Source organism: Sorex fumeus, unplaced genomic scaffold (assembly GCF_029834395.1).
Source record: "Sorex fumeus unplaced genomic scaffold, SorFum_2.1 ptg000072l, whole genome shotgun sequence".
NCBI lineage: Eukaryota > Metazoa > Chordata > Mammalia > Eulipotyphla > Soricidae > Sorex > Sorex fumeus.
Genome location: NW_026606129.1, coordinates 49978352 through 50005974, shown reverse-complemented (window position 1 = coordinate 50005974; position 27623 = coordinate 49978352). Strand labels below are relative to the sequence as shown.

The following is a 27623-nucleotide window of genomic DNA, read 5'->3' as shown; positions in this document are numbered from 1 at the left end:
GAGGAAGAAAGGAAAGTCTGTTTATTTGAAATAATACCTTATTTTAATTGGGACAAATTAGGACAAGTAGTCACCTCCCTAAATGTGTCTTTAATTTCTTAAAATGAAAAATTTTTAATCTGAAAATTAAACCAGAAAAGAAAAGATTACTTAAGAAAATCATATGATTGCTGGAGTAGATGGACATGAGCCTTGAAAGGCAACCAATAGCTTGGCAGTTAGGTAAACAGATGGTCTAAGGCAACCACAGTATCTTGATAGTTCTTATATTCAAGACATATTCTGAAGAGCTGCATGGGGCACCAGGAAGAGGTATAGGTTTCAGAGATACGAGGGGAATCTAGAAAGAAAGTGAGTTCTTAGGTCTTTCTTTTGTACCTAAATCCAAAAAAAAAAAAATTAGCAAGCAGACCAATAGAAGTATGATGGATTATTCCTCTGAAATAACCTCTGTGGCATTCTCTTGTGTTTTAGTGATCAAATAATTAAAATAATAACTTTCATATATTGGTTGCCTGTTTGTCAGGATCTATGCTTAAGTTGCTATAAAAGGAAGTGCCAGGGAAATACCAGTGATCTCTGTATGAAAGGGGAATGGTTCTGGGTTTGTTTGTGGGAGACTGGTTTCTATATTGTTTTGTAAAGCAGCCGTAGTTGAAGTATTCAGAAGCAAATGACTCTTTACAGACTTACCCCCTTCCTCCTATCCCAGTCAGCACCCATGTTTTCCCCTCTTTCTTCATTTTAGTCTCCTAAAAATTGTCAGTATCCAACCATACCTATAACTTCATGTTTTTTTCTAAAGTATTTAAATTTACTACTAGTCACCAAGTCTTTGAGGTAATTGAGATTTTTGTTTCTCCTTCTTACCAAGGGTCACTCTTGTAAGCCTGTCTGCAAGTAGCATCTTGAAGAAGTTAGCAGTCTTTATTATTATGCAAACTTCTGGAATTTGATTGTTTTGTTTGTAAGTTTCAAAGTTTGAGGAAAAATAGTGTGATCAACAGAGTTGTTTGTGTGTTATTGTGCTTGTTACTATCCTATACCAGTTGTAAAACATTAACTTTCTTACTACCTTTTGGATTTAATACGGACTGGAAAATACAGGAAAATACTAAATAGGAAGAAATCTAAGCATTTTGTGATTCTGCTGCTTTGACAATAACTACTGTTACCATTTAGATACTTCTTTTTTTAACAGTATAAATTCAGTATTGTTGGCTTTCTTTTCACACATAACAGGTTTCTGTATCATTAAGACAAAATGGTGGGGGGGAGTGGAATTTCCCAAGTATTCGCATATTTTTTATTTTTTAAATGTGCTTTTTTAAAAATTTTTTTAAAGTCCTGCATCAGTAGAGGGGCAGGAGATATAGGGGTGGATAGGGAGTTTGCCTTCCATGCATACAACCTAGGTTTAATTCCTGTATCTCATATGGTCCGCTGAACCCACAAGGAATGGTCCCTGAAAACAGAGCCAGAAATAAGCCCTGAGCACTGCTCGCGTGCACACACAATAATGGAAATGCACACAAAAGTTTGCAGACTGTCTATATGAAATTGGTGTATAATGTAGCATTTCAATCTGGGGGCGAAAGAATTTCCATAAATTACACAAATACAGGTTTAGTCTGTCATGTGTGGAGGCGCACACCCAACTGTGCTCAGTGCTCAGGGGTCATTTCTGGCAGGGCTGGGGTTTGGAGATCACATATGTGTGCAAGAGATTTTACCCAGTTAGGTCTTGTGCAAGGTAAGTGCCTTACCTCCTGAACTATCTCTTCAGCCTCTATAAGTTTGATCTTTGGAATAAATAGATTTTGCCTTATAATTAGGAAAGTAAAATCTAAGTGGATTGATGCATTTTATAAAAACTGCACTGTAAATTTAAAAGTTATAGATGAATAATAAATGGCTTGGATTTTTTTGTTTGTTTGTTTGCGGGCTACACCCAGCAGTGCTCAGGGCTTAATCTTAGCAGTGTTCAGGTGATCATATGAGGTTCTGAGGATCAAACCCTTGTCCGCTCTATGCAAGACAAGCACACTACCTATTGTATTATCAACTGCCCTGAGTTACTTGATCTTATGGTAAGGGAGGGCTTTTCTAATGATAAAACCCAAAAAGCTAAAAAGAGAAAATTTTAACGGCTATTGAGAATTTAATTAGTTTAGTGGTTTTTCTTTTTTCATACCTCTAAGCAGTGCTTAAAGACCTCCAGGGCCACTCCTAGCAATATCTGCTTGGCTTAGTGCTTCTCTGGTCCAGCAGTTTTGGGGACAACCTGGTGATGCTGAGAATCCAACCTGATGCATTCTGGCATGTGCACCAGCCCTTTGAACTAGCTTCCTAGCTCTTCTCAGTATTTTTCTTAAGTCATTTACTAGTCTAAATTGTTTAAATAAATATATTTTTGAAGCTTTTTTTCTTCCAATCAGCACTTGTATCAGATCAAATGCTGATTTAAGAGTATTTTCATTATTGTAATGTGGCAGTGTAGAGGAGGATACCAAGTGGGCAGGTTAGAAGGACAAGAAATAGGGCCATGTATGTTTTAGTCTGTGTAAATGGACAGATTGAATTGTTTCAAATTCACCTCTTCCATTAACTTTTTCAAAAATTATCCTATCTATTATCTTTTTTAGTCTACTTTGATTCAGTCGTTCTCAGATGATTTTATGAACTTGTATGGAGTCAGTGAAGATTCTTTTAGGGACTTGGTGAAAGAAAAGCCAAAAAAATCCCATGCTCATAGTCCCTTGATTCCCCACTAGGAGTGATGCCTGAACACAAGACCAAAAGTAAACCCCGAACACTGCTGTTTGTGGTCCCCAAATAAAAACAATTAAAAAGGATAGAGAACTATATGATGAATACATGTATATGAATCCTTATCAACATTTTCTGAATTTCGTAGACTTTTTTCCTCCTGCAAGCTCTTTTCCCTTTTTCATGAGTTTATTTATTGGTTTTGGAGCCACACCCAGTGATACTTGGGGGTTACCCCTGGCTTTGTGCTCAGGGATCTCTGCTGGATTCTCTGGAAACCGTATGTGGTGACAGCGATAGAATCCAGGTCAGCTGTGTTCAATGGAAGCTCGTTACCCACCATACTATTTTTCGAGCCCCAGAATTTTATTTTTACCTTTTTTGAACTTTAATTTAAAAAGTGTTCCAAGTTTGGTGTGGTACAAAATGTTGTATTCGTTTTTATTTTTATTTTTTTTGGGGGGGGAGGTCACACCCGGCAGTGCACAGGGGTTACTCCTGGCTCTGCACTCAGGAGTCACTCCTGGCGGTGCTCAGGGGACCATATGGGATGCTGGGAATCGAACCCGGGTCGGCCGCTTGCAAGGCAAACGCCCTACCCGCTGTGCTCTCTCCAGCCCCTGAAAATGCTGTATTCTAAGAGCATTACGTAGACACTATATTCATAGCAGTACTTTTCAAAAAAAAAAAAAGGAAACGGGGAAATAGCTAAAGGGGGGAAACACAGGGACTCATGGTGCTCTCCTGTCTGTGTCCCATCCTGTCCCGTCCCCAGCCCCTCTACAGCAGGGTGTAGCCATGATGGCTCCCACTACTGCTATACCGGAGCACACTACTATCAGTCGTGTACCACCAGGCCAAGTATTGACTGCATTAGCTGCTTGGAGAGCAGAGACTTCTGTACGATTTCTTTGGCCCTAGGAATAGAAATTTTAGCTGGCCTCTGCTGTTTCTTTACAGTGGGTAAACTGAAATGAAATATATGCCATTATGGTTGAGAACTGGTTAATGGCTGTTCATATAATCTCTCCTTTGTCCCCTTTTGAGTGGAAGAGTATATGTAATTCTGTATTAGAGTCACATGTTTTTAACTTCGTAATGTTGTTCGGTCTGTTTCTTGAGGAAATTCCTGTTGTGAAGTTCTTATGAAAGAAAAGCTTTGACACATTCTGTGCCAGTGGGAGTGAATGAGTGTGGATCATCTGTACTTGAGTGAGCCTCTGAGTGTTACACAAGAATGAGGTTACTTGACTTTGATACTCTTTTTACCTACATGCTGTGGATATCAATGATACCTTAATCTTTTCTTTTGGGGAGGCGGACACATTCAGCAATGACCAGGGCTTTTCTTTCTTTCTTTCTTTCTTTCTTTCTTTCTTTCTTTCTTTCTTTTTTTGTTTTTACTTTTTGTGGGGGTGGGGGGTGGAGGTTTTGAGATCAGGCGGTGTGTAAGAGACCATATGGGTTGCTGGGGATTGAACCTGGGTTGGTTGTGTGAAAGACAAGCATCCTACCTGCTGTACTATCTCTCTAGTCCCTAAGTTTATATACTGTATTTAGCACAGAAATATTCCTGTGTCTGAATTAAAACAATATTTTAATTTGGTTTTTCTCTAGCCCTAGATAAATAGGTTTCCCCTAAATGTTTATGATAACCATTTACTAGGAAAAGCAGAAAGTCAATTATTGTCATTAGTTACAGATGTTAACAGAAACAAAGAATCATACTTTTGTTCCATGTGAACTTCTATATTAAATATGTTTTTATATATGTGTGAAACATCTACCATGTGTCAGACATTCAGAGAGATTCAGGATACATACAGTCTTGTTTTCCAAAATTACAGAGCCAGATGGAAGAGATGTTACCCACATATCTTTTTGTTATGGAACCATACCCATCAATGCTCATGGCTTTCACCTGGCTCTGTGGTCAGGGATCACTGCTGGCAGTGCTCAGGTGGCCATATGGGATGCTAGGGATTGAACCTGGGTCAGTGGTGTGCAAGGCAGGTGCCCTACCCACTGTACTTTTTTCTCTGTAACAGTAAGGTATAACATCTGAGTCACTGTCCTCCCGTTTTTCATCGATTTGCTCGAGCGGGCCCAGTAATTTCTCCATCGTGAAACTTCTTGTTACTGTGTCTGGCATATTGTATACATCACGGGTAGCTTGCCAGGCTTTGCTGTGCGGGCGAGATACTGTCAGTAGCTTGCCAGGCTCTCAGAGAGGGGCGGAGGAATCGAACCTGGCTTGGCCGGGCTGGCTGCGCACAAGGCAAACGTCCTGTTGCTGTGCTGTCGCTCCAGCCCAACATCTGAGTAAGTGATATAAAATATTTCTGGCCTGAAGGCTAAAGGAAATATCTCTTTCCTAGACATTTCAGATTAACTCAGAGCCCTTTTTGACCAGAAGTTACATTTGATTTGCGTTAACCCTCTTGCCCTGCTGCTGCTTTTATTCTGGAGGTGGTATCTGTCCACCAAAGAGGTAAATGATCATCAATAGTACATTCAGCAGTCTATAGATAGATTGCATGGTTGTCCCCCAAGTAATTTAGAGTTACTATCCAACCCTGTAAATTTTATTTATCTTCGAGTGTGTTTTTTTGCCAGGGACAGAGAGAGGGGCCATACATGGTAGTGCTCAGGGGCTATTTTTAGCTTGATCCTTGGAGGTCACTTTTGACAGTGCTGGGCGAACCATGTGGTGCCAGAAATTGAACCCTTCACTCCTGCATGTGTTTCAGCCCCTGTTGAGTCATCTCTGTAGACCTATAGATTAATTGAGTAGGGGGAAGGTTCATCCCAAGACGTGCCCAATAGGCATAGTACCTCTTTCAGTGTTTTTACCTGTGATTCCATGTGAGCGCCGAAGGATATAGTGTTGCCTTCCTACAAGGCCTTCTGCTGCCAGGTATTACTCAGGCCACCCTGGTGGTGCTTCAGGGCCTCCAGAACTGTACCCAGCAATGCATCGGACCAAGTGATAGCTAGAATTGAACTAGGTTGCCTCATAGAAGGTATGTGCCTCAACTCCTGCATCATCTCTCTGGCCCTTTTTTTGTGTTTGCGCCACACCCAAGCAGTGCTCAGGATATATTCCGAACTCTGATTTGGGGGTTGTTCCTGCTGCTGCTTGCCTAGTGTTAGGGATTGAATCCAGGTGTTCGGTATGCAAAGTATGAACTAAATCCATTGAGCTATCTCTAGTTCATAATTTTTGGTGTGTGTATAAGAAGCCTCCCAAGCAATTCTCAAGATCTGGGGACCCCACTACTGATTCTAAGCTAAACATCTGTAGTTTTAGGCCTAAGGTGGTGATGTTTCTTGTGCTTTGCAGTGGTGGGGATAACCAGTCAACCTGATAGTGATGGGCACTTCTAGGCCACACCTCGTGATACTTGGGCCATATGGTGCCAGGAATTGAACCTTGGTTGGAATGTGTTAAGCTTGCCCCCTAATTGCTGTATGTACTACCTTACATTGGCTGGCTCTTTTTTTTTTTTTTTTTGCTCATTGTTTTTTAAGGTAAATATCCTGATGAAAAATTGACGGAATTGGATTCTGAATTCTATTCAAGCACTATTCAACTTCTTTTCTCCAAATATTGAAATAATATTGGGTAACAATGTAGTACTTTCTAGTGTGTTGAGTATTTTTTGAAGTGCTTTGGTAATTTATCAACTTTGAAATAAGAATTATTTTGTGTGCATTTTTTTACAGATAAGAAAACTAATGTTAATTGATGTTCAGGATTGCACAGTCAAGGAAAGATTGAGCTGGGATCTGAACACTGACATTGTATTTCCAAAATCTGTTTTTCTGTTTCTCTGTTTCGGTTTGGCACCACAACTAGTGGTGCTCGTGGACTGTGCGGTTCTGGGAGTTGAATCCTGGCCTCCACCTGCAACCTGCTGAGCCTTTAAAATCCATATATCTGTATCTGTCTATTATACACAACCACATATATAGTTGTGCTCAGGGCTTACTCCTAGTTCTGTGCTCAGGGATCACTCCTGGCAGAAATTGAACCCAGGTCAACTATATGCAAGGCAAGCACCAAATCTAAGATGCATTTTTTTCTTGTTCTCTTTCTCTCTTTTCCTATTTCTCTTTCTATTTGTTTTTGTTTTTAGTTTGCGTGTAGCTGTGCTTAGAGCTTATACCAGGCTCTGCATTCAGGGATCATTCCTGTTGGGTCTTGGGAAGCCATATAGAGTGCAGGGGATCAAACCTGGGTTGACTGTGTGCAAGGCAAACCCTCTACTTGCTGTACACTTTCTCCAGTCTTCAAAATCCATATTCTTTATCAGTAAGCTGTTTTGCAAATTCAGCCCAAGAAGACCTAGGAACCTATAAGCTCTGTTGAACAAAATGAGATTTTGGGTGTTTCTGATAGAGAATATAGTCCCTGTCTCTTTTGTCTTCACGTGGGTGGCAAACTTATATCTTCCATTAGGACATAGTTGACTGTGGAAATATAACATGCTTGGTAGTCGTCGTGGTGTCCAGTCCCCCCTACTTCCATGCCCCCGCCTCTCCCCGCTTCCTTGATAGTCACAGAGCAGATTTGCATGTGATTATAACTCTAGTGCTTGATTCTGCAGAAATGAGATTGGCCTAGTGCTGGTTAGAGTGTGTGCTTTTAGCCTTTTTCATCCAGTACTGTGATGCATGCTTTTGGTTTTTGTCTTTCTGTGTGTGTGTGTGTGATATTTTAAGAAATGTCTATGGAAACAATTTTTAAATGCTATTAACTGAGAAAATGAAGATATAATAAAACTTTGAATTCCAGATGTATACTACAGCCCTGAATATTCCACTTTAATGCAAGAGTTATTATTCTTTGCAAATAAGATTAAAATAAGTAGTGTGATTGTGATTATTATCATTTTATTTCTAGGAACCCTGAGGACTCTGCAATATGAATAATTCTTTGGAGAACACCATCTCCTTTGAAGAGTACATTCGAGTAAAGGCACGTTCTGTCCCACAACACAGGATGAAGGAATTTCTGGACTCATTAGCCTCTAAAGGGCCAGAAGCTCTTCAGGAGTTCCAGCAGACGGCAACTACTACTATGGTGTACCAACAGGGTGGAAATTGCATTTACACAGACAGCACTGAAGTGGCTGGGTCTTTGCTTGAACTTGCCTGTCCAGTAACCACCAGTGTTCAGCAACAAACCCCCCAGGAACAGCAGATCCAGGTTCAACAGCCACAGCAGGTTCAGGTAAAAGGGAAATGTTGAGGTACAGCTTATTTGATGATTTGATTAGCCCTTAGGGCTTTGATCATTGGGAAATTGGGCATGTACTTTTCTTTCTTGTATTCTTTTCTTTCCTTTTTTTTTTTTCCCCTTTTTAGGTCAACCCAGTGATGCTCAGGGGTTACTCCTGGCTCTGCACTCAGGAATTACTCCTGGCAGTGCTCAGGGGACTATGGGATGCCAGGGGTTGAGCCTTGGTGGACTCAGGCAAGGCAGACACCTACCCGCTGTGCTATCACTCCAGCCCCTGCTCTGTCATTTATTGATTATTGGAAATAAGTAATGTAGCAAGAGAAATTGCAAATAAAGATTGTAATTGTAGGGTTTTCTGTAACTAAAGAATGATGGTGGCGAGGTAGCTAACTGTATATCAGGGCCATACACTATAACCTTAACTGTTAGAGACATAATGTAGGGTTGTAAGGCACTTTCACTTCTCTGGAACAACCCTGTCTTTCTACAGCAACGCATATGCTCCCTGTAACACCAGCAGGGGTCACTCCAGAGCATAGAGCCAGGAATTCTTCCTGCTCTTCTTTGGGTGTACCCCTCCCCCAAGTAAACAAAGAGGAATTATCTAAATATAATATCTTTATTTTCAACCACTACCACCCAGACTTCTGGAAACCAATGTGTGTGTGTGCGTGTGTGTCGGGGGGGGGGGTCTCCTATGCCAGAAAATTTCTCCAGAACCACCTGACTGTTTAATTGTTCAATCTTATTAACTTGTAGTGTTAGATTTCACAAACTGAAGACTGCCTCCACTTCAGAGAGCAATTAAAATTCCAGGGTTGTCTGGTTATAAGTGGGTGTTCTCACTCTTCATTCTAGGGTTTAGTAATTTTCTACTGTAGTTTCCAGGAAAACTTTGACAATATGTACAATATTAGGAAAGGTCTAAGATAATAGTTGCTGTCAGGTTTGTGTGATCTGTGAAAAGGGTTTCTTTCAAGAGTCCTTCTCTATTAGGGAACTTCCTGAAGCATTTGGAACAAGTGTATATTCCATAGATAGTACTGTCTGCTGTGACTCCTAGAGTTTAGGTTTCACTTAACACCCATAGAATTGCTGATTTAGGGGCTAGAGCTATAGTATAATGGACCCTTAACTTTAACTTGCATGTGACAGACCTGGGTTTGATCCCTGCCATCCCATATGGTCCCCCAAGTACTGCCAGGAGTAATTCCGGAGTGCAGAGACAGGAGTTAACCCGGAATATTGCTGGATATGGTTCAGAAAACACCCCCCACAAAAAATAAATAAAATAGAATTGCTGGTTTATTTTCTGACATTCATAGGGCAGGAACTGAGGCCTGTTTGGTCTCACTAAGTGAAATGTGCTAATGGGTAAGAGCACTTAAATGCTGCTTTTGTTTTGAGAGGTGAAGATCTCAAGGTGTCAGTGGTTCAAAGTGCTTTTTATCCTTGTAATCCCATTTTGTCCCTTGTCCTCTTGCTATTTCACATTCCTTTCATGTTGGGATGGTTTCTTTGTTCTGTGTGTTCTGTTTTTGTGCCACACCCATTGGTACTCGGGCTTACTCCTGGTTCTGCACTCAGAGATTATTCATGGTAGGCTGGAATACCATATGGGGTGCCAGGAACCTGTCCTGGGTTGACTACATGACAGTCAAGCACCCTACTCACTATACTATCTTTTTGGCCCTTTTTTTAGTGTAGGAGTATTGCCAATAATTGAGCCATTAATTAGGCTGATTGAATTGGACATGAACTCCACCTTACTTTTTTTTTGCTTTGTTTTTATAAATTTATTTATTGAATAACCGTGAGAGCAGTTACAAAGCTTTTGGGTTCAAGTCTTGGTCATACATTGATGAAACACCCGTCCCTTCACCAGTGCCCATTTTCCACCACCAAAAACCCCAGTATACCCGCCATCCCACACCCTCCCCCTATCTGTGGGGCAGATGATTTCCACGTTACTCTCTACTTTGATTACATCCAATATTTTGACACCAGACCCACCATTATTATTACGGATTTTACCCCAACACTCAGATCTGCCGAAAAGGCAACCGTAGATAATTTGTTTTCTATTGCTGGTTTGAATAACATATGCTGTCGCGCGACTGCAGCAGTGCCCGCACAATTTTGGAATTCCGAAATTTTAAAAGTTAAGTCTGGAGAAATTTCTGCCAAAAACTGCTGGGTTCCGAAATTTGTTCCTGAGTCTCTTGGATCATGGCTGTTAAGCAGCTTGATCAGGAACCCAGAGAGGCTGTTCGTGAACGGCAACTCGGAATTTTGTTGGGACCAGGAGGAAAGGGCTGGTTCCACCCCCATCCCGTGAGGCCCTGCGTGTCTTGTCACTGTGGGCCCAAACCTGACTATCCCAATGGCCTCTGGAGAATGGCGGCCACTGGGCGGCCACCGAGCCACCAGGGGGAACAGGCCAAGGCACGAAACCTATTCCCACTTGGGGTGTCCCGGCATCGGTAACCTACTGTGGGGACCGGGTGCATTTCTGCCAAAAGCTGCTGGGTTCCAGGATTTGTTTCTGAGTCTCTAGGATCATGGCTGTTAAGCAGCTTGATCAGGAGCCAGAGAGGCCATTCGTGGGCTGCGACTCAGGGTCTCATTGGGGCGGGGAGGAAAGAGGCCCTGTCATTTCTAATCTGTCACCACAATGTAGAATTTTTGAGATTGAAGAAGGAGGTAATCAGAAGTCAAAATTTGCCTTTTGACAAATCTGAGCACATAGTGTTCCAGGTACTTTAGATATCACTTGATCACTTGACTTCCCGTTAATTGTCAGTTTGCTTGAGCGGGTGCCAGCAACATCTCCATTTGTCCCTGTCGCGTGCTAGTGTAGCCCAATGGCGTCTGTTCGCTCTAGGAACATGAAGAGCCTCAAACCGATCGTTCATGATCTTGATGAAGAAGTCTAACCATCTGGTAGGTGGGCGTCCATGCGGTCTTTTGGCATCCCGTGGAATCCAGTCGGTAACAGCTCTAGTCCAGCGGTCGTCTTTAAATCTCATTACATGACCAGCCCATCTGATTTTTGACACCTTGGCAAACGAGACAACGTCCCTGATTCTTGACCATCAGTGGAGGTCGGAACTCCGGATTCTTTCTCTCATATGAGTGAAATGTGATATTCCAAGCATAGCTCTTTAAATTCCTCTTTGGGAGACCAGAATAGCGTTCTCATCCTGTTTGCGTAGGGCCCAGGTCTCTGAGGCGTATGTTAATGCAGGAAGAACAGTGGAATCAAAGAGATGTGCCCGGAGCCGGAGGTTCTTCGTCCTCATAGCTAGCTATTTCTTCGACGCTCTTGAAGGCGTTCCAAGCCGCTCTCTTCCTCCTGCACAGCTCAGGTGCCAGGTCATTTGTCATGTTGGCTTCTTGACCTAGGTACACATAGCTGTTGCATTCGGAGATGGTCGTTCCGTTGAGAGCGAATGGGGCGTCAGGAACGAGGCTGTTTCTCATAAATATTGTCTTCATAAGATTCAGCTGTAGTCCGACTTTTCCCACTCTCACGGTCGAAGTCGGCCAGCATTTGTGCCGCTTGGCTGATGTTTGGTGTTATTAAAACAATGTCATTAGCGAAGCGGAGGTGGTGTAATTGCCTACCATCTATCTTCACTCCCATTCCTTCCCATTTCAGTCGTCGCGTGATGTTCTCGAGGGGGGCACTGAAGAATTTCGGTGAAATGGTATCACCCTGCTGAACCCCTCTCTTGACATCAATGATTACTTCTTTGTAGAATGGTGAGATCCTGGTAGTGAATCCATAATACAGCTCACGGAGGATCTTGATGTATTGAGCTTGAATGCCCTGATTGGCTAGGGCTTCAATGACCGCTTCCGTCTCCACAGAATCAAAGGCCTTCTTTAAATCAATGAACGTTAAGCAGAGCGGCATCTTGAACTCCCGAGAAACCTCAATGAGCTTGGTTATCGTGTGGATATGGTCGATGGTGCTGAATCCTTTGCGGACCTCGGCTTGCTCGCATGGTTGTCCTTCATCTAGTGTTCTGCCAATCCTATTTAGGATGACTCGAGTGAACAACTTGTAGATGACAGACAGTAGGCAGATTGGGCGATAATTGCCAATGTCATTGATGTCTCCCTTCTTGAACAGTAGTACAGTCTTGCTGGTTTTCCATTGGGACGGAACCTTGCATTCAGACAGGTAGCGTGTGAAGAGCCGAGCCAGCATATTGATAAGTACTGAGGGCAGGTTCTTCAGGTGTTCAGGTCTGACCTTGTCTGGGCCGGGTGCTGTTCATTTCTTTACTGATGAAATGGCGTGTCGGATTTCGGAAGGGAGAACATTGGGAATGACATATCCATCCTGTGGAATTTGGTATGTCGGCAAGTGGACATGGCTATCGAAGAGATTTGAGTAGAAGTCATGGATAATCTTCTCCATTGCCATTCTGGAGGATGTGATAGATCCATCAGGATGTCGGAGAGCAGTCATCTTGGTCTTGTAGTTGGCGAAGGACAAGCGGGCTTTACGAATACTTTTCCCCGCTTCTGCAGCATCTACCAGCACTTCTGCTCTTCTCTCTTTGAGGTCTTCCTTGATCACATCTCTGCACTGCTTTGCGAGCTCGGACGTTCCCTTGCGGTTGCCTGAGGCATGCGCCAAGCCACGTTGGCAAATAAGCTCAAGAGTTTTCGAAGACAGGCGGTTTTTTGTGGCTATCTCTCTCTTGGCGTTCCTCACACATTCATGGAGGTGCTGAACCAGTCGATCATATTCCTCGTCCATGTTGTCAACAGTGGCATCTTCCCATGTTGCTGCAATAGTGCCAAAGAGCTCCCAGTTGGTGGTCGTTCTGGGAGTTCTCTTTTTAAACTTTGCAGCCCTTTCTCCCTGCTCTGTGAAGTAGAAATTTGCACGAAGGAGATGGTGGTCCGATCCCGTTCAGAATTTTGGGACAACAGCGACATCGGTCAGGCAAAACTGTCGATTGAATATGATGTGGTCTATTTCGTTGTGGAATCGTCCACCGGGAGACTCCCAGGTCCAACGTTTAGATTCGGCCTTCTGGAACTGTGAGTTACCATGTATGGTCTTGGACGACATGATGAATTCAGACAGTCTCTCATCCTGTTCGTTCCGTTCTAGGCCATGGATCCCGATATGAAGTTCTTCAGCTGATCTTCTTGGTCCTATCTTGGCATTAAAATCACCCACAATGATCTTGTAGAAGGTGTGGTCTTCTTTATAGAACTTCTCCAGCTCCATGTAGAACTTCTCAATTTCTCCTTCATCATAATTAGATGTTGGTGCGTAGACAATGAAGATAGAAACTGCCGGCAGTGAGCCACATCTATTCAAATGTAAAAGTCTGATTCGGGTTGTTAGGCATTCGAATGAATCAATGCTCATGGCCAAGTTTGTGTTGACAAGGACACCAACGCCTCCAACACCTCTTTTATCGCATGTTCCGAGGAGCAATTCTTCTCCAGTGTCGAAAACGGCATGATGAGATTGGTGCCTTCTTGTCTCAGTCAGACCAATGATGTCGTACTTGATCTTTCGCGCTTGTACCATCAGGTCCTTGATGGATGCATCTGATGCTAGCATACGTGCATTGAAAGTACAGACGATCATTTTTGTCTTCCTTCGTTGTGGCAGCCTAGTTCGGCCTTGAGATTTTATCGGCCTCTCCTTTCTCATCCTTCTCAATGCTGCCATGTTGGTGAAGCCTTCAGGGTCAGGTGAATGAGACCCATTGTAATTACTGGTTTTGGCATATCGAATACACAACGGATAGCTTGCCAGGCTCTTCCGTGCGGGCGGAATACTCTCGGTAGCTTGCCAGTCTTTTCGAGAGGGATAGAGGCTTTTGGGGTGACCTCTAATCGCCCTCGTAGGTGTTACCATATTTGAACCCTATCAAATATGGTACGGCAATTCCGGAAGATGGGTGTTTAGTGTCTAATAATGTGTGGCCGCTTCGAGGAGGTCTGCCACTGAGGTATCTATCTGGTCCGGTAGGGGTAGGGTGGGTCTTCTTAGGGGTAGGGTGGGTCTTCTTAGAGGTAGGGTGGGTCTTCTTAGGGGTAGGGTGGGTCTTCTGTGCGCAATCCAATCTCTGGGTCTCTGGTGGTTGGTGGAAGCAGACAGGGCAGGATAGGGTGGGGCTCCTGATTATAATCCCTTTGTCACCTGTGGTTGGTGGGAGCAAGCAGAGAATTTCTGTCCCTGGGTCCTTTGAGCCTGGAGTTCAAGGTCTCAGAGAGTTCTGCTTATCTTGTTCTGTGGGTCTTCAGTCGTGCGTGAGTCTCGGCAGGAGCTGCCACGCGGGTCCGGAAAGCATCCTGGAGTGTGGCGACGGCTGGGTAGTGGAGGTCACTACCGACACTAGTGACCGACACTACCTCCACTTTAGATGTGTCATCTTTAATTAAAAAACCTTTTTGTTGGGTGGGGGATGGGGTTGAGTTGGGACCACACCCAGCAGTGCTCAGGTCTTACTCCTGGCTCTATGTTCAGGAATCCTGCCAGTTGGGGGACATTAAAGTGGGGTTGGGGAATCAAACCTTGGTTGTGTACATACAAGGAAAGTGCCTTAACCTCCTATTCTCTGTCTGACCTCTAGATAGATTTTCTGTTGTTGTTGTTGTTGGTAGGGCCATACCTGCGATGCTTGGGTTACTTCTGACTCTGCACTCAGAAATTACTCCTGGTGGTGCATGGGGAACCACATGGCATGCTGGGAATCGAACCTGGGACAGCCGTGTGCAAGGCAAGCACCCTGTTCACTGTATTATTGCTTCAGGCCCTTAATATACAATTTTAGAGAGATGACATTCATTTTTAGTTCATGTCTTGTCTGAAAATTAGAAATAAAAATATTTACATTGTAGCTACTTTGAGTATTATATAAAATACTAAGTCCAAGGGCAGGAGCCATAGTACAGCAGGTAGGGCATTTGCCTTACACACAGCTGACCAGGCCGACCCGAGTTTGATTCCTCTGCCTTTGATTCCTCCGCCTCTCTTGTAGAGCCCGGCAGGCTACCGAGAGTATTTTGCCTGCTTGGCAAGCTACCCATGACATATTCGATATGCCAAACACAGTGACAGAAGTCTCACAATGTTACTGGGCCCGCTCGAGCAAATCAATGAACGGGAGGACAGTGACAATGACTAAGTCCAAATAAGAACACTGCCTGACATTTTAAACCTGCAAAAAATAATAACCGTAGTTGCTGCTATTGTTCTCCTCATTAGTGCTATTCTTATATTGGGCTGCAGGTGAGGTCCAAACATTTGCAAAGTATGCTGACAAGCTTGCATAAAAAAGTACTACCACTGAGTCGAAATTTTGCCATTTTTAACTTTCTGTTTTTGTAGTTATTCTGGGGGTTAAACCCAGAGCCTCACACAAACAGATCCTCTGCTGCTGACGGACATTCCCCTGCTCTTCTGCCTTTTTTTTTCTCTTTTGAGTTATATGTAGACATACAGATGTATATGGTTTTAGATTCTATTTAGATCTCTGGCACCTCTCTGTGAACATCCTCCTCTCCCTGTGTGTACAAGTTTTCAACTTGGTGTACTTTGTTTTGTATCCATTTGGGTATTTTAGTTATAAATATCATAGGTATACCCTTTCCTCTCCCTAGGTTATTCAGAGAAAGAATTCACTAAAAGTTAGTACTTACTGGCTCAAAAAAATTATGGGAAGACCAGAGAATGGGTCTTTGAGGCTGCACAGCAGAAACAGGACTCAAGTCACAGTGTCAGAGTCTGATTTGACAGATCCTTTTTGCTACACCATGAAGTAGATGTTCTAATTTTTGCTTTATTTCTGCAAGATTCCTCCACTCTGACCAGAAAATGGAGGTTGTAGTTCCTGCTTCCTGTGTTGTTTCCTTCCGATACCAGATTTCATGCAGTGTGTCTAATTTGAGAAGTCTGGTCACGTGCCTGTGCTCCAGCTGCAGGAGAAGCTAGGAAAGTGATTCTGGTTTCTGGCCGGTGGGGTGCAGCACTCAATTCGGCAAGCATAGATTTACAGTAAAAATCAGGACTAAAATCAGTTTTTCTTTCATTGGGCTTTGTGGATTGATTAGGATCCTGACCAAATTTGGTACAATTTCTTGATTGGCCCTTTGTGTTGAGTCTTTCTCTTTGTTTCTGTTTGTTCTTGTTTCTATTTTTCTGTTTTGGGCCATAACTGACAGTGCTCAGTGCGTAACTCCTGATTCTTTGCTAAGGGGTTACTCCTGGCAGGGCTTATGGGACCATATGATGTGCCAGGCATCCAGCACGGCAGGCGCCCTACCTGCTGTACTATCACTCCAGCCTGTGTGTCTAGTCTTTTATCCATATTTAAATCTCTTTCCTGGTTATTTTTTGGGGGTGAAGGAACACACCTGACGATGCTCAGGGACTTCTGGCTCTGCACTCTGGAATTACTCTGGCAGTGCTTGGGAGACCATATGGGGTGCTGGGGATTGAACCTGGGTCAACCACATGTAAGGCAAGCACCCTACCTGGTGTCCTCCTGTTTCTCCTGATTTTACTTCCATTTATGTCTGTTTGTATTTCTGAAGAGCTTTATTTGAACAGCAAAATTCTTAACAAGATTATTAAAGTTTTGCTGTTTTTAAAAGTTCAGGTAGCTTTGCATTCTAAGAACTCTGATTCCTTACCTACTTGGATTCTATTCTGATAAACTGTGCTCTATTCTCAGCATTTCCTCCTTGGTGATACTTAGAAATAAAATAGTATAAGCCAGTTATAATATAAAATTCCTGATAGCCTCTTGTTGTTTTGTTTTTTGTTTTAAAGCCATACTCAGCAGTTATTCCCAGCCCTATGCTTTGGGAGTTGCTTTCAGTTGTGCTTGGGAGACCATGTGATACTAGGGATTGAATCTGGGCCTCTCTCATGAAAAATTTGTACACAGCCTGTGAGGATTACCTTTTCAGCACTAATAACCTCTTTTAAAAAGGAAAAAGAAGCAGTTAAAATCCTTATTTTACAAATTTTACACATGGATGCTGTCACATACCTCCAATGCTGTAAAGAGCCTGTACTCAGGGACTGAATTCAGTTCTTGTGCGTGTAAAACATGTGACCCTTACCCATGGGCCATCTACCTAGCACAGTCACAGTCAGTCACAGTCCTCCCGTTGTTCATCGATTTGCTCAAGCGGGCCCAGTAACATCTCCATTCATGAGACTTGTTGTTACTGTGTTTGGCATATCGAATACGTCACGGGTAGCTTGCCAGGCTCTGCCGTGCGGGCGAGATACTGTCAGTAGCTTGCCGGGCTCTCTGAGAGGGGCGGAGGAATCGAACTCGGGTTGGCCATGTTTGCCGCTTGTAAGGCAAACACCCTACTGCTGTGCTGTCGCTCCAGCCCCTCCCTAGCACAGCACATGGTAATTATATTTATGTATTTTGTTTTTTTGTGCCATAACCAATGATGCTCAGTAGTTACTCCTTGCCTCATACTCAGAAATAACTACCCTGGTGGGGGGTGGGGAGGTGGGTGCTGGACACCATATGGAGTGCTGGGAATTGAACTTGGGTTGGCTGCCTGCAAAGCAAGTGCCATACTCATTGTACTATCTCTCTGACCCCTAGAATAATTTTTTGAATACTGGTGTTACATAAGTTTGACTGAGCACCACCAAGTGTGTCCCCAAAATAAAAATAAATAAATTTGTTGTTTAGAAGAAAGAACTGGGGCTGGAGCAATAGCATAGTGGGTAGGGCGTTTGTCTTACACGCGGCCGACCCAGGTTCAATTCCCAGTATCCCGTATGGTCCCCCGAGCACCGCCAGGAGTAATTCCTGAGTGCATGAGCCAGGAGTAAACCCCTGTGCATCGCCGGGTGTGACCCAAAAAGCAAAATAAAAGAAGAAGAAGAAGAAGAAAGAACTGTAGCTCTGTGTAGAGCATGTGCATGCTTTACATACATGGTGCCTTGAGTTTGATATAACAATTAACCCAGTTTATTTTCCTTTAAATTAAATACTGATTTCACACTTCAGTCAAAAACAAAATTCAGAAATGGTATTAGATACTTTTAAGCTTCAGTAATGCTTACATTGCTAAAAGAGGTGGTTAAGATATGTTAGCTTACAGGTTTCTCATTGTTCTACTAAGTCCAGTAAAGTTTACTGATTTGTGATTTCTTCCTCTCTCTTCCGCTCCTGCACTGTCATTGAGCCATGTCTATGGTTCCTGTGGTTATCAATTTTTAAATACGTATTTGAAACAACTGCATGATTTTTTAAACTGAAAGTGACTCCTCCCACCCTCCAGTTCTGTTTAGGTTGGTCTGAATTTAGCTCTGTGCATTTGTATGTCTTTATTTTCTAATTTGTTTTTATGTTTTGAGGGCACATCTAACAGTGCTCAGGTCTTACTCCTGCCTTTTCCCTCAGGGATCACTCTGGTGGGCTTGGGATTATATGTGGTGCCAGAGATTCAGTCCCGGTCAGCTGTGTGCAAGGCTTTACCTGCTCTTTGTCCTGCCCTCTAGCTTTAGAGGAAATTGACATATAGCGCAAAAGATATACATATATATTAATTGATAGGGCATTTGCCTTGCAGGCGACTGTCCCAAAGTTCGATTTCTCCGCCTCTCTCGGAGAGCCCGGTAAGCTACTGACAGTATCTTGCCCGCACGGCAAAGCCTGGCAAGCTACCTGTGACGTATTCAATATGCCAAAAAACAGTAGCAACAGGTCTCACGATGGAGACCATTAGTGGGCCCGCTCGAGCAAATCGATGAACAATGGGAGAACAGTGCTACAGTGCATGTATTATGGAATACATGAATATCACTATCTCATAAATATACCCAAAATGGAAAAGGGAAAAATTCTTTGTGTGATAACTCAGGATTTGTTTGTTTTGGTACCATGCCTGCTGTGCTTAGAATGCTACTCCCAGTTCAGTGCTAAGGCTTGCTCCTGGTTTTACTGGGGTAGATTAGATAGGAGCTTACTGCATGCAAAATGTGCATTGCACTTCAGCTCATTGAATTATATCTTGCTGGTCCAGGATTTAGGTTTTTTTTTTTCTTTAATCTCCCAAACAGTACAGCATAATCAGAAGTCTTGCGGTCCTCCCTCCCAGTGATTGGCCAACTGGTCCCTAGTTGAATGCTAGGACCCAAGGTTGTGGTGCTACTCGGGCCTTGGGATGCCTCGGATTACCAGGGCTGCACCCAGCAATTCTCATGGAATCATGTGGTGCCGGGGATCAAACTGCAGCTTACTCTGTACAGAGCATGTGGCTTAACTTTATTACTATTTCTCTGGCTCTCCAGATTTATGATTAGTACCTTTCATTCAGTACTAACTCTTAAGACACATGGTTAGCTATAACTATAATCCTGCTGTATATTATATCCCTGTTATTTGTCTACTAATTGGAAGTTTGTACCTTTTGACCATATCCATTCAAGTTTTCTCCCTCTAACCATCAGCTCTGCAAATCTGATCTTTGTCTTTGTTCTCTCTCTCTCTCTCTCTCTCTCTCTCTCTCTCTCTCTCTCTCTCTCTCTTGAGGATGGATTTATGTGTGTTTGTTTTTTAACTTGTTTTGGGGCCATATCCGGGGTTATTGGAAGTTACTCCTGGCTACTCCAGTTCTCAGGGTACTAGTGCTGGGATCAAACTTGAGGCTACTCAAATGCAAAATATCCCTCTGCCCTTTGAGCTATCTCCTTGGCATCACCCTCCCCCCCTTTTTTTGAGAGTCCACATATAAGTAACTCCACATGTCTTTTTCTCTGACTTATTTCACTTAGTGTAGTGCCTTCAAGATCCATCCATATTTTTGCAAATGGTAGGGTTTCCTTCTTTTTATGATCAAATAGTATTCTGTTGTACATATCTTCCATAACTATTTCTTTATTCATTCATACATCAGTGGGCATTGAGGTTGTTTCCATATTTGACATTCAAACAGTATTGCTACATGGAGTAGTAGAGAGAGCAGATATCTCTTTGACATTTCTTTTCTATTGGAAAATTTGTTTCCAACAGTTAATGATCTGTTGTTCATTCTTAGGCACACTTTTCAATTTTTTTGTTTTGAAGCCATATCTGATTGTGCTCAATACTCTGGCTCTGCTTTCAGGGATCACATCCTCTCAGTCTCTGAGGACATGAGATGCCATTCAGTGAAATCAAGGGTACCCTGTATAGTCCCCTGAGCCCCAGCCCCCTTAGGAATAATCCCTGAATGCAGAGCCAGGAGTAAGTCTTGAGCATTGCTGGGTGTGGCACCAAAATCAAACTAAAAAATAAAGTCTGTCATTGAATAATATTTTGTGTTCTAACAATGCTAGAGAGAGAGAGATGTCCTTCCCCTCTCAGCCCCCACCTCTTATTTTTGATCCTGAGACTAGAATGTTGGGTGTCTCTCATACATAGGTAAGTACTCTATCATTAATCTATATCCCTGACATGTATTCTTTTTTTCATTAGGATGCTATCAAAGGATACTAAAGCTTAGAGAAATCACAGTAAGGAAATTACAGTGTGAATTCAAATCTGTGATCCAAGCATATCTTTTTACACAATCTCCTTACCCTTTTGTTTTACAAATTAAAAGGTTTGTTGCACGTGGGACCTCACGGGATGGGGGTGGAGCTGGCCCTTTCGTCCATACCCCAATGAGACCCCAAGTCATTGGCCATGAACGGCCTCTCTGGCTCCTGATTAAGCTGCTTAACAGCCATGATCCAAGAGACTCAGAAAGAAATCTCAGAACCCAGTGGCTTTTGGCAGAAATGCGTCTGGACCCTGCAGTAGGTTACTATCGCTGGGCCACCCCAGGGGGAAAGGGTGTTGTCCCTCCACCTGCTCCCCCAGGCGGCTTGGTGGCCGCCATCCTCCAGCGGCCACTAGACAGTCTGGTTTGGGCCCTCAGTGACAAGAAACACGGGGCCTCGCGGGATGGGGGTGGAGCCAGCCCTTTCCTCCCCGTCCCAACGAGACCCCGAGTCGCTACCCATCAGTGGCCTTTCTGGCTCCTGCTCAAGCTGCTTAACGGCCATGATACCAGAGACTCTGGAACAAATCTCGGAACTCAGCAGGTTTGGGCAGAAATCCCTCCACATTTAATTGTTAAAATTTCAGAATTTCAAAATCGCTCAGCCACTGCTACAGTCACACGACATCATATGTTATTCTTAACCAGCAATAGAAAACGAATTGCCTGCTGTGTCCTTTTCAGCAGATCTGAGTGTTGGGTAAAATCCCAAATAATAATGGTGGGTCTGGTGTCAAATGTTGAATGTGCTCAAAGTAGAGAGAGAGTAATGTAGAAATAATCTGACCCACAGGTAGGAGGAGGGTGTGGGATGGGGATATACTGGGGCTTTTGGTGGTGGAGAATGGGCACTGGTAAAGGTACGGGTGTTGTATGAGCGAGACAGACCTGAAAGCTTTGTAGCTGCTCTCACGGTGATTCAATAAATAAAATTATTTTTAAAAAGTGAAAAAAAAAAGTTTGTTAAAATTTCAGCACTCATATCATTAATTCACTTATTTATATTATGTAGTGCTGGAGCCAGAGTAATACAGCAGGTAGGGTGTTTGTCTCGCTCACAGCCAGCCAGGGTTACATCCCTGGCACCCAGCATGGTCCCTGAGCACCAGCAGGAGTAATTCCGGAGCCAACAACCATGAGTAACGCTTGAGCATTGCTAGGTGTGGTTCTTCTGCAGAAGAAGTCTTTTTTTTTTTTTTTTTTTTTTTTTGCTTTTTGGGTCACACCCAGCGATCCACAGGGGTTACTCCTGGCTCTGTGCTCAGAAATTACCCCTGGCAGTGCTCAGGGGACCATATGGGAAGCTGGGAATTGAACCCGGGTCGGCCGCATGCAAGGCAAACGCTCTACCCGCTCTGCTACTGCTCCAGCCCCAGGAGTCTTTTTTTTTTTTTTAAACACAGTTCAGAGTGCCAAAGAGATTGGTTAAGGTGCTTGCCTTGCATGTGGCAGACACCTGGTTGCTACATAGTGCCCCTGAGCACTACCAGGAGTCATTCCTGAGAACAAAACCATGGGGCAAGCCCTGAGTACCACCAGGTGGGACCTAAAGCTCCTTCTCCCCTCTTAACTGCAGTAGTTCAGTGGTTTGTAGTTGTACAATTATTACTGCATTACTTTTAGAACTCTTACTCCAAAAGATATCCTAAACCAATTAGCAATTACTTCATATTTTTCCCAGCCTCCTATTCATAGACATATGTTAATCTGTTCCTATAAATTTGTCTGTTTTGGGGGGTAGAGCATACTATTTTTAGGGGTCACTTCTGGTAGGACTCGAGTCCATATGGGATGGCAGAGTTGGAACTGCAGTTGCAAGACAAATGTCTTACCAGCATTGTTATCTCTCTGGCTCCAGATTTGCCTGTTTTTGATATTATGGAATCATGCAATATTTGGTCTCCTGTGACTGATTACATCGGATGCTTTTAAGGTTCATTTATGTTGTAACATGTCCCAGCATTTTATTTTTTAAAATTTAATATTTATTTTTGTTCTTTTTGGGTCACCTCTGACAGTGTTCAGGGGTTACTCCATGCTCTGCACTCAGAAATTACTCCTTTTGGAGACCATATGGAATGCCAGGGTTTGAACTTGGGTTGGTCCTGTTCAAGGCAAACTCTCCACCTGCTGGACTATCACTCTGGCCCCTCCTTTTATTTTCTAAGTGATTTATTTTGTGGATATATTACACTTCTTTTTAAATCCATTTATCACTTGGTGGGCATTTGGATTGGATTATTTCTCCTTTTTTTCCCTTTTTGTTTGTTTTGTTTTGTGGCCACTCTAGCTGTGCTTAGGGCTTACTCCTAGCTCTGAGCTCAGGGGTCACACCTGTTTGGGCTCAGGGGACTATGTTGGGTGCTAGGGATCGAACCTGGGTCAGTTGTGTGTGAGGCAAGCAGTGCCCTACCCAGTGTACTATTGCTGTAGCCTGTCTTTTGCTGCTTTTACTAAAACTGGTAAAATCATGTCTTAAACTTTTAGATAATCACTTTGGAAAGGGGGCTTGCTTTGGGGGTGGGTAAACCTGCTTGTGCTCAGGGCTTACTCTGGCTCTTCACTCAGGAGTCATTCCTGCTAGGGTTTGGAAGACTGTATGGGATGCCTGGGATCTGACCCGAGTCAGCTACATGCAAGGCAAGCAGGCTGGATTCTTCATATTGCCTCGTTCACTCAGTGGTGCATCTTTTTCTTGCAGGTACAGGTGCAGGTACAGCAGTCTCCGCAGCAGGTCTTGGCTCAACAGCTCTCTCCTCAGCTCACCGTTCATCAGCCTGCTGAGCAGCCTATCCAAGTCCAGGTGCAGATCCAAGGCCAAGCACCACAGCCGGCAGCCCCCTCCATCCAGACCCCGTCTCTGCAGAGCCCCAGCCCCTCGCAACTGCAGGCAGCCCAGATACAGGTTCAGCATGTACAGGCGGCTCAACAGATCCAAGCTGCAGAGATCCCTGAGGAGCACATCCCACATCAGCAGATTCAGGCTCAGCTGGTGGCTGGCCAGTCTCTTGCTGGGGGTCAACAAATCCAAATCCAGACCGTGGGTGCTCTTTCCCCACCACCATCCCAGCAGGGCTCACCCCGGGAAGGGGAGCGGCGGGTTGGCACAGCCAGTGTCCTTCAGCCAGTGAAGAAGCGCAAAGTGGACATGCCCATCACTGTGTCCTACGCCATCTCAGGGCAACCGGTGGCCACCGTGCTGGCCATTCCACAGGGCCAGCAGCAGAGTTACGTGTCTTTGAGGCCAGACTTACTGACAGTAGACAGTGCCCACCTGTACAGTGCCACTGGGACCATTACTAGCCCTACAGGAGAAACCTGGACCATCCCTGTTTACTCTGCCCAGCCCCGGGGGGACCCTCAGCAGCAGAGCATTACCCACATTGCCATTCCCCAGGAAGCCTACAACGCAGTTCACGTCAGTAGCTCACCCACAGCCCTGGCAGCTGTAAAGCTGGAGGATGACAAGGAGAAGATGGTGGGCACCACGTCTGTAGTGAAAAACTCCCATGAAGAGGTAGTGCAGACCCTCGCAAACTCTCTCTTTCCAGCACAGTTCATGAATGGCAACATCCACATTCCAGTGGCTGTGCAGGCTGTGGCAGGCACATACCAGAATACAGCTCAGACTGTCCATATATGGGACCCCCAGCAACAGCCACAACAGCAAACCCCCCAGGAACAGACGCCACCACAGCAGCAGCAGCAGCAGCAGCAGCTTCAGGTTACTTGCTCAGTAAGTGACTCCTATCTACAGGGCAGTTTGCTCCCGCAGGGCCCAGTGCAACACAGAAACTTGCCTGGCAACCTCTGGTGTCTTTGGCTTGTTTACTGTAATGATGTTAGTCTTGTAGTAGTATAGAGTAGTATAGTATTTGATGACTTAGTCAGGGTGGGGAAAGGGAGACAGAAGCAACAGGTCAAGTTATGAAATAGTTCTAACCCGGTTCTTGGAAGATGGAGATGACCATTAACTGTTTGGGGGATATATTCCTGATTTTTTTTTTTGTAATCTTACTTTAGAAATAGTTAAATTCTAGGTAGAGACTGTCAGGCACTCCCAAGTGTTAACTGTATCGCATGAACTACTTTCTCTAGCACAAATTATTGAACCCACTGGAACTCCTATCTTTTAGAACACAGACTGTAAACTGTAAACTCAGTACAGTTGAAAAGCTGTCTTCCTTTCTTTCTAACTCCTTCCCTCCTTCCTTTCTTTTTTTTCTTGTTTTTGAGCCATACCTGGTGGTCCTCTGGGGATCATGCAGTGTTGGAGCTCAAACCCAGGCCTTCAGCATGCAAAACATCACTTCAGTCCATTGAGTCTTTGCGCCTTCGCGTAATTTTGTTTTCCTTGGGGGCTATATCTAGCAATACTCATACAAAACTTTTTTTTGGAGCTATTTTTCTGGCCTTGTTTATAACTTTTTGTTTGTTTTGGTGCCACACCTCATGATGCTTAACGGTTACTCCTGACTTTGCTCTCAGAAGTACTCTTGGCAGTGCTCAAGTGACCACATGAAATGCCTGGGATTGAACCCTGAGCATTGCTGAATGTGACACAAAAACAATAAAACAAGATGTGTCACTTTTGGTTGTCTTGACTAAGCTATGTAAGTGGTGGGTCTTTCCAAAATATTTTATATTTCCTAAAAATAGTTAAACCTTGGTTAATTGAGTTTTTTGGTATGACGGCTTTTTGGAATTTTTTTTTTTTTTTAAGTTTTCTTTTTTGGTGGGAGGGTTTTGTGTTGTTTTTTCCTTTCAGTTTGTTTTGACACCACACCTTGTGGTGCTCAGGGCTTGCTCCTGATTGTGCTCAGATATCACTCCTGGTGGTACTCAGAGTACCATATTTGATGCTAGGCTTAGAAACTGGTTTGGCCGTGTGCAAGGCAAGTACCTTACCTGCTATATTACTGCTGTAGTCCTGAAAGGTTTGGGGGTTTTTTTGTTGTTGGTTTTTTGGTCATACCTGGTGGTGTTCAGGGATTACTCCTGGCTTTGTGCTCAGGGATCAGTCACTCCTTATAGGGCTCAGGGAACCATATGGGATGCCAGAATCCAACCCAGGTCGGCCTGTGTGCAAGGCAGTAGCCCTACCTGCTGTACTTTCCCTTTTGTTTTTTTTGGGTCACACCCAGCAATGCTCAGTGATTCATGGCTGTACACCCAGAAATCACTCCTGACTGGCTAGTTTGGCTTTGGTGACAATATGTGGTACCAGGAATTGAACTAAGGGATGGTCACATGGCAAGGCAAGCACCTTCACCAACATGTCCAGTCCCAAAGTTTTTGTTTGGGGGCACACCTGTCGGTACTCCTGGCTCTGCATTCAAGAATCAGTCCATGCAGTGCGCAGGGGACCATATGGGATGCTGAGGATTGAACCTAGATTGGTTGTATACAAAGCAAATGCCCTCGTCGCTATATTCTCACTCTGGTGCGCCCCCCCCCCCAAGATATTTTTAAAATATGAAATAAGTTTAGATCTGCAGAACATTTACAAAAATAGATGTCTTGGGACATACTTTAGGCTCCCAGGTACAGTGCTTGGGGTTGCTCTCAGCTTGGAGTACCCTGTAATACTTGGAAACCAAAATCAAAACTCTCATATATATAAAGCAGTGCTTTACTAATGAGCTACATTCTCAGATCTCTGTTAAAATTTTAACTTTAAAATTATTGGTCTGGGGCTGGAGAGATAGCATAGCATGCAGGGTGCTTCCCTTGCATGCTGCATTCCCGGCTTCAATCTCTGTCATCCTATATAGTCCCCCAAGCATCATCAGGGTAATTTCTGAGTGCAGAGCCAGAAGTAATGCTTGAGTATTGCCAGGTGTGACACCTTCTCCCCCCTCCCCCCAAAAAAATTTAGCTTTGCTCTTGTCATTTATACTTCTTATTGGGCTGGAGCGATAGCACGGGCTGGAGCAAAAGCACAGTGAGTAGGGTGTTTGCCTTGCATGCAGCCGACCCAGGTTCAATTCCTCCATCCCTCTTGGAGAGTCTGGCAAGCTACTGAGTATCCCGCCCCCATGGCAGAGCCTGTCAAGCTCCCCGTGGCTTATTCAATATGCCAAAAAGAGTAACAAGACAACTCACAATGGAGATGTTACTGGTGCCCGCTCAAGCAAATGGATGAACAATGGGAGGACAGTGCTAATTGTTCTCAAGACTGACTGTCACAGGGGCCAGAGCGGTAGTACAGTGGGTAGGACTTTTGCCTTGCATATGGCTGACCCAGATTCAATCCCTGACATCCCAGCATTCCATATGGTCCCCTAGGCATTGCCAGGAGTAATCTCCAAGTGCAGAAGTAATAGTAACCCCTGAGCATCACTGGGTGTACACCCCCTCGCCCCCCAAAAAAGAAAGACTGCCACAGAATTGTGGGTAGATTCCACTTTTGAGGTTGGTGGTCTGTCTGGTAGTAAGTTTGTGGTCTTTTTCAACCAAATCTTTAAAGTCTCTGTTCTCTTGGGCTGCTGAAGGCGGTGTTCTTCAAAGGGTAGTGGTTCCTGGGAATGCATGTGTGGGAGCTAGCACAAACAAGGCACTGTTAGACTAGGGACCACTCTCATAAGCTTAAACCATAAATGACTAGTTAGGCAGTGACTGACCAGTTGGTTCCTTCGAGGCAGTAATATGTAGTGACGGTAATATAGAATCTTTAAAGATAGCAACTTGTTATGGTCCTATTAAATATTCAGTTTTAGCCCTATAAATAGAACAAAACACTCATTGCTTTATAGTGGCTTATAGATAATTTGGGGAGTAAAAATGTAGACTTCGAGATTTTGATATGTAGGAAAGGCATCTTCATGGGAAAAATCTTTAGTATATATTTCTATGGCCTGAATACTAAAATAGTATCTGGGATGTAGGGAACTGACGCAGGACATAAAAAGGATTGTGGGCAGGGCTGGAGCGATAGTACAGTTGGTAGGACATTTGCCTTGCATGTGGCTGACCCAGGTTCAATTCTGAGCATCCATATGGTCCCCCAAGCACCGCCAGAAGTGATTCCTGAGTGCATGAGCCAGGAATAACCCCGTGCATC

General features: G+C 43.9%; 1 protein-coding gene across 5 annotated transcripts in view; it reads left to right on the top strand.

Moving 5' to 3' along the window:
- The window catches only part of QRICH1 (glutamine rich 1), a 52364-nt gene that overhangs the window by 4215 nt on the left and 20526 nt on the right, over positions 1–27623 (top strand). For 3 of the 5 annotated variants that reach the window (XM_056129168.1, XM_056129169.1, XM_056129170.1), the window contains 2 exons: positions 7676–8005; positions 23262–24296. In XM_056129168.1, the coding sequence (XP_055985143.1) occupies positions 7697–8005; positions 23262–24296 (1344 nt within the window). In that variant the 5' untranslated portion in view covers positions 7676–7696. The remainder of the gene's footprint in view (positions 1–7675; positions 8006–23261; positions 24297–27623) is intronic. The other 2 variants (XM_056129171.1, XM_056129173.1) reach the window with 1 other exon arrangement.